Below are 7557 nucleotides of genomic sequence, written 5' to 3'. Positions count from 1 at the left end.
CACTCTGGAGAAAAGACCCAGTTTGTGTCCCGGTTACCAGATTAAAGCCGAACAACATTGACATCTGGTGTGACGCCAGATTAACTTTGCTTCCTTGAAGCCTGTCCAGCAGCAGCTGAGGCAGCCGACACTGAAATCCCCAGAATAGTCCTGTGGTCACGCTAATTGGCGAGCGGCGTGGACCGGCCTTTGATTCGTCTTAAATCCTAATGAGTCCGTCCGAAGCTGCTGTGATATTCCGACTGAGGTGGTACAACACACTCTCGATTCCCTCCTTTCATCCCGCGGCCGGATGAGCAGAGACCTGGAACCTCAGCCTGGTGAACCCGCCGAGAAATCAAAGAGAATACCAGAGATCCGTTTAATAATTTATTTGCATATGATTATCGTAAAAATACTGAAAGAGAAATGCTTATTTTTGTTCTAGTTTTCTGGCGTTTTTTTTTGTTCTTCCTTTTTTTTTTTTACAATCTAATACACCTTTAATTGCACAGGAAAAAGTCTGCCTTAACAGACACAACGTTTGATTTTCTGTTTTCATTGTGACATATAGTTTCAGATATGTAATGACCATTAAACTGCAATCTGCGATTTGTTTGCTCCTCCACAATAAACAAACAAGCATAGAAACAAGGGTCATTGAGGCCAAAGTCAGGTCAGATCAAGTAAATGCTGAGCAGATTGGTCTAATAGAAATACAGTATTATATACAGACAGTTGTTTTAGATAGAGAACTGCGCTGACAGGTGGCGTGCTGAAGGAAACACATGTCGGGCGAAATAAACCAGTGAGTGATTTGTTTAACATCCAAGTTTGTAGGTCTGGTCAATATTAAGGTCTCGGAGCCATCATGTGGATAGTGACCTTTGTTAGTTCTCGCTGATCTGCAACATGTTCGCCAAAGTAAAAGATACAACAACAGCACTACCACGGGCACTTTTCATTAAAAAACAAAATAATGCCGAACAGCGATCTCGAAAGTCTCCTCAGTGTATTTTTTTTTTTTTTAAAGGTCTGAGCAGAACGTTTCCTTCTCGATTCCCTCATTCATTTTCTGTCTGGTTTTGTACATGTGTGAAAAAACAAGCATCGTAATAAAAAAGTTGAAGCCCCGGTACTCGTAAAAAAAAAACAACAAAAAACACCTCTTTGCAATAATAGATAATAACTTAGCATTCAAAACAATGCCTATATGAATCAAATAAGATTAGGAAAAACATGGACGTTAAAGGTCCATACAGCAAGATGCCACCAAAGCAACAGTAAACGTGGAACTGGTTTTTTGTACTTTTCCCATGAAGAAGCGTCCACTTTGGCATGCACATGACGTGTCCCGCACAGTGTCAGTTCCATCTCCCCTCCGACCCACAGAGAGAGAGAGACGGTGTGAAGACTCAGATGCTTTGTACACATTTGTAACAAGTTTATCTCCCGGTACACATGGAAGACGGTATTTAAGAGGAAGCGGATGAAAAGTAAGGTTCATTGTTTTTTCTTGGTTTTCGAAAAAGAAAAATTTGCAAAATAAAAGAACATTGGTTGGGTTGGGTTGGGAAAAAAACAACATTGGACTGAAAGTCTACAGATGTAGAGCGGTTTCAAGAGTTTTGGCACTGTTGTATTGTTATAGACACTGAATCCTATCATCTGTGTGAGCTCTCTCATCCTCCGTCAGGGGTGGAAGAGAGGGAGGGATTGATTCCCAACCAGCAGAAAACACATGCAGACATGCAAACACAACCTGAGAGGGGGCAATAGGAAGTTTATGTCAATTATACAAATCCAGAAAGTGTCAAGTAATGAGCACACACAACTGCGATGGAAGGTTCTCTTTAAATGGACATTAAATCTCCAGTCGGGGGAAAAAAAAAAGTCTCCAGTCTCTGCAGTTTCTTCCTTCTATCTTCTTCTTTTAATATTTTACATTAGGCTCTTTCTGCAGCAGAGTTTCTAGGTAGTTTCTCATTCGTCCTGCGTCCTCCGATGACGTGTGTTCAGCTCACACTCTGATGGGGAGAGTTTGGCTCATCTGTTGCCGTACGATTTCCTGACTGCTGTCCGGACTCTTCCTGTTGTGTCCTGGCAGCGTTCCTCCGAGCCGCAGCAGGTCCCTGCCAACACAAAGCCACGCAGGTCAACAGCAGGTTCACAGGCACTTAAAACTAAAGATACAGCTCATTATTACAGCGCTAAGTGTTCTCATTGAATGTGGATAAAGGCCTAATCCGTCTTAGTGACAGAGTAGCTATATTCTGCATAGTCCGTATAACTAAGACCTCGTGGTTATAAACGATAAAACACAGCAGCAGTGAGTTAAAAACCGAGCTGCAGATTATGTAAGAAGAATCCAGCTCATTCATCACATTTCCAGTTTTAATAAAAGTTCTGGATATTTCTCAGCTATCTCGGGAGAAGCGCTGCAGCCTCAGAGTGTCCTTTGTTCCTCGGCCAGTGTCCTTGTTTCTAAGGCCCTCGTGGCTGTAGATACTCTACAGATAGCGCCGCGTCTCATATCCTCCCCCTCCCTCCATTATCTCGCCCGGCAATCGCTGCCCAGCCAATGGCAGGTGAGCGGCGGAGAGAATTCAACGGATCAGACGCACACAGAAACACGGGAGACGCTCTCTTAATCATGCTCAGACAAAATGATCCTTTCTCTTTGCTTCTCTTCCTCCTGCTCCCGCTCTGCCTATCTCTCTTGTTGTTGCATACAGATGAGGCTATAAATTAATCATTGGCATGTCATCCGCACGCAGCGACACGTAACATAACATGCACACACACACACACACACACACACACACACACACACACACACACACACACACACACACACACACACACACACACACACACACACACACACACACACACACACACACACACACACACACACACACACACACACACACACACACACACACACACACACACACACACATACACAAACAAACAAACACACACACATCCCTCTCCTATTCGCCCATCATAGCATCGGGCGCGCCCTCCCCTGATGCATTAAAAAGCTCATTAGCAACCTAATTAAACACATTCCTCTCTTTTAGCTTCTCCTCAATCTCCCTTATTACTCACACTTCATCACTTCCTGCTTTTCCACATCAGCAGCTCTGGCTGCTGTCTGTCCTATCACCTATTTTCCAGAATCCAGCCAAGTATAGGGGAATTAAGCCGAGGTCAGCCATTACATTTCCACACACAATTAGCCTCACTGAGCTCAAGTCCTGGCATAGCGATCGCCCTTGGGGCTCAGTCACAGAGTGAAACTGTGAGCCAAGGAGCTGGTACCAGACTTGGATACTGGATGTATGAATTCAGCCTTTTGTACCTGTCGACACAGGAAACCATCTCGTAGTCAGGGTCGCAGAGTTTAGGATGTGTGCTTGATTCATTACACATCCCTGCAGAGCGGAGGATCCAGCACCTACACCGGCACCAATCATATTGTTGACTTGATGCCAGAATAACAAAATGCCTCACAAACATGTTGGTAAAAACATGTTTGATGCAGACATAACCTGAAATACAACTCGTCTCCACCAGGTAGATGGCTACCTATGAGTAAGTCAACTTGTAAACTTCAGAAGGAAGTGTCAGTGAAAAGGAAGCGGATGTTTGTGTCGCAGCTCGAGCATCCTCCCAAATCAACTGAAAACATAAAACAAACCAGACCCAATAGGCATGAAAGCTGTTGTGAGTCTCTTTAGGCCGGCAGTCTTTTTTTTTACAGTGACATCTTATTCTAACAGCCCAGAGGCTCGTCTCTGCACCAGGTGGAGTCTTGGTCCTCAGCTTCACAGCAGGAGACCATTTCACACCAAGTGAGAGAGAAAAATTGCCTCACCTCTTTTTTGTCTCTGCTCTATTTCTGCTGTGGCTGTAGTAAAAACCTTCAAAGCGTTTTGTGCCTATATTGAACAGTAGCAGCTTAATGCAAATACTTTATATTATGACTCAAACAACAGTCAATATTGCAGTCACAGGAAACTTGCTACCACATATTACATAAGTATATTATATAAAAACTTACAGTAAGTACCTATATTATATATATTATACATACAAATACATAATTCATTATGTGTATATTGTATTTCTTGTTATTTGCTTTTGCTTTCTTTTTATTTAACATGTGTGAAGTGTCTTTAAGCATTGTATAAAGGAATATACAAAGAAAATGTATTATCATAATTATTATAATTATTTGTTGTTGTTGTTGGTGGCTGTCTTTGAGATTCTTCAAAAGGGAAACAGGTTTGTAGGAATGTAGCTTTCAGTACTTTTAGTTGAACATTTGGTTCAAAGTTCTGTGCATGGTTGAGAACTCATTGAAACTGAATATCTTGCTATAGCCACTCAGAAAGAGTCAACTTCAAACTCTAAATAAATTCTATGTAACTATTGCCTGAAAAGCTGATACATCTCGCAAGAAACTTGCCAAGGTGGCACCGGTGAAGTGCTTTGCTCTAATAAGAAGTGAAATTGCAACATATTTTCTTAAAGCAAAAATGCTCCATCCACTTCTTTCAATTCAATTCAGCGTCTCAGAGGCAGCTGGAGAACAAAGGTGCGTTACCATCCATGACACAAAACTATGTGAGAAAACTTCTGCAGCGTCTCTAAGTGAGGAATTAAGGTGTCGGTGCGCTTCAAACGAGGTGCCTGGCAGTTGGTGGAGCAGCAGCCTCCTCCACCCACACCTTTCCAGTGTTGGAGTCAGAGGTGGGGGTTGGGGGTGCTGCATCAATCAATTTGTGCAGTGGATGGCGCCCGTGAGAAACAGCTGAGCTGTGTTGGTACAACCAAGTGCAATAGTGTCACGTTATCGTCATTTCGGCTTTTCGCGCATGATGCAATACCCACATGGACAGTAGGGGCAGTGTACTTGCTATTGTCACAACATCTTTGATTTAAGGACCTGTGCAGAATGCTAATCTAATACTCCGGTAACAAGAGTACTATATGTGTTGACCACAGCAGTTGTGTGAACAATTACCCTCTTGTCAAAAGCCTGTGTCGACACAAAAGTATGGTTTAACAGTAAGTACATGTAGATGATATTAGATGATACCTCCGACAAACCACTGTTTCAGGCATACTAACACCAAGTCCTGCACATGGTCTTACCCTGAGTTGCCGCTGGTCACCACCTTCAGGCTGGCGGCATTGCGGAGCAGCTTGTCCAGGGTGCTGACGATGCGCGAGAACTTAGGCCTCAGGTTCCTCTCCTTCATCCAGCACTCCAGCATCAGCTGATGCAGCACCATGGGACAGTCCATGGGCGGCGGCAAACGGTAGTCCTGCTCTACCGCCGTCATTACCTGAGCAACAGGGAAACGTCATTAAGGCTCAGATTTACCAGCAATGCAAGCAGCTATATGTGTGCAGGGGCGTTGCAACAGGGTTGGAAGAGGAGACAATTGCCTGGGACCCAAAACTGAGTGGGGGCCGTGACACCGTTAGCTACGGCAGTTTTGTTAGTGGTTGTGAAGGTTGGCAATCAAAGTTTACAACTTCGCTATTGCTAATATGTATACAGAGCATGCACTTTGTGTAGAAAATGTATGAATAATGATGTATGTTATCATGTATCTTGGGGTGGGGCGGTGGGGATTTCGGTTTGGTTTGTAGTAGAACCCCAGGTCCCTTTTACCTTGGACCCTAGAATCCTTTGAAACACCCCTGTATGTGAGGCTGTACTTTAACATTGGGTTGCTTTGAGGTAAATGCTAATATCAACATGCTAAAATGCTTCAGTTTTTGAAAACTTTTACCATTTTAGTTTAGTACGTGAACATGCTAACATGCTAATGGGCAACTTAAACAAGGCCCAGCAGAGGCTGAAAGGACTTTTTTTGCAGACGACTATTGAAAAGTGAATAGGATTTCACCAAATAAGTGTCTCAGAAACACCTTTCCAACCCTTTTTTTTTAAATAAAGGGATCACCAAAACGATTACAGTTCATCCTCCGGGGACCATGAATATCTGTGCAAACTTTCAACCCAATCTATCCAATGATTCTGAAGATATTTCATCAAAAACACCAGAGCAAAACAAAAGATGCAAAAACAGTCATATAAAGATTCATTTTCACATTTACTGCAACATTTTGACCCGTTTTGAACCTTTGACTCTCTTGTACAGAAAGATTTGATCAACTTTGTTGTGGTGCCTCCTCATAGCGCTAACACCCAAAGTTCTACACTCTCACTTTCTCATTGATTACTGCTCACTCTTGCTTTGCTGGTGCAGAGGAAGAACAATCCCTCGTTGTCGTTGTTTTGTCCATCGTTAGCCGGATCCTCCGCTCAGTCTGTCACATCTGCCTCCACAAAAACTCCACAAACTATTTTTTCTCAAGCATTCTCAAAGTTGTCACTTCAAAACAGCCATGATTGACAGCAGAGACAATAAGTGGGGGATGAAAGCGTTTGCTCATTGATTTGATTTCGCCAAGCAACTACATTAGCCTCCATACACTCTGTATGGGCTTTAACTCCCCACAACAATGACAAAATTGCCATTTGGGAGCAATAAAGCCTTTCTGCTGCACTCGTCTTCCCCTGCTGTTTGTCCTTTGATTTTTTTCATGTCGAACGAGTACCTCTGTTTATATCTCCTATTTGTCGACTCTGTTGCTTATTGAGCGACGACTGCGGCACAAAGGCTGCCGGGAACAATAGAGGCCCGCTACTTTGATGCTTTCATTAGTGCGTGTGGGTTCTGTTATGAAAGTTATACATACATTACTGGCATTTTTCATTTCGGCTCCTTCTCTGCTTTATTGCTATCAGCGTTACAACTCCTCTTTTTGAAGCCCAATACAGAGCAGATATTCCTCCGAGAGTAAAGTGGAGGTGTACACGCCGCTTCAGTACTTTGTTCAAGAGGAGGAACCCAGAGATTTCTTTTTCTTTCCTGCGAGCTTGCTGCTGTAGTTATGATGTCTGCGCAGCGCAGATAGCCTTCAGGTAACAACGCCCGTAAAAAAAAAGCCTTTATGTGTGTGTGTGGGGAAGGAGGATTTGCAGTATGGATTTGTGGAAGGTGGGCAGACTGGGGCTGTAAATGAATTGTTAAAAACAAGAACAGAGGCACACAGCTGCACCAGCGTCTGCAATGAGGAGATAAAGACAACTGCACAGGCCCGGGTCCAACATGTCACGCTAGAAATCATGGCCACCGCAGCTCAGAGAAACTTCCACACACAACTCCTGCGTTGGTCTGTAGATTTGTGTTCGCCGTAACTCACATCCTGGTTGCTCATGTCCCAGTATGGTCTCTCTCCATAGGACACCACCTCCCACATGACGATGCCGTAACTCCACACGTCACTGGCAGAGGTGAACTTCCTGAAGGCGATGGCCTCTGGCGCCGTCCACCGGATGGGAATCTTCCCTCCCTGCTCACACACACACAGAGAGAGAGAGAGAGGGGATGGAGTCAACACCTTGGGAGACATCACAATCAGCCAACGACACGGGGAGGCCGCGTGAACACACACATGCAAATTTACCAGACGTGCTAACGAAAATAT

General features: G+C 43.9%; 1 protein-coding gene across 1 annotated transcript in view; it reads right to left on the bottom strand.

Moving 5' to 3' along the window:
* Positions 1–356: 356 nt before the first annotated feature.
* ephb3a (eph receptor B3a) overlaps positions 357–7557 on the bottom strand; it is a 31815-nt gene continuing 24614 nt past the window's right edge. The window contains exons 13-15 of the mRNA XM_062404953.1: positions 7273–7422; positions 5146–5339; positions 357–2111 (exon numbers count right to left, since the gene is read on the bottom strand). Coding sequence (XP_062260937.1) covers positions 2000–2111; positions 5146–5339; positions 7273–7422 — 456 coding nt within the window. The 3' untranslated portion in view covers positions 357–1999. The remainder of the gene's footprint in view (positions 2112–5145; positions 5340–7272; positions 7423–7557) is intronic.

This window comes from Platichthys flesus, chromosome 14 (assembly GCF_949316205.1).
Source record: "Platichthys flesus chromosome 14, fPlaFle2.1, whole genome shotgun sequence".
In the NCBI taxonomy this organism is placed as follows: domain Eukaryota; kingdom Metazoa; phylum Chordata; class Actinopteri; order Pleuronectiformes; family Pleuronectidae; genus Platichthys; species Platichthys flesus.
The sequence above is the reverse complement of the archived record's forward strand: the minus strand, read 5'-3'. Positions and strand labels throughout refer to the sequence as shown.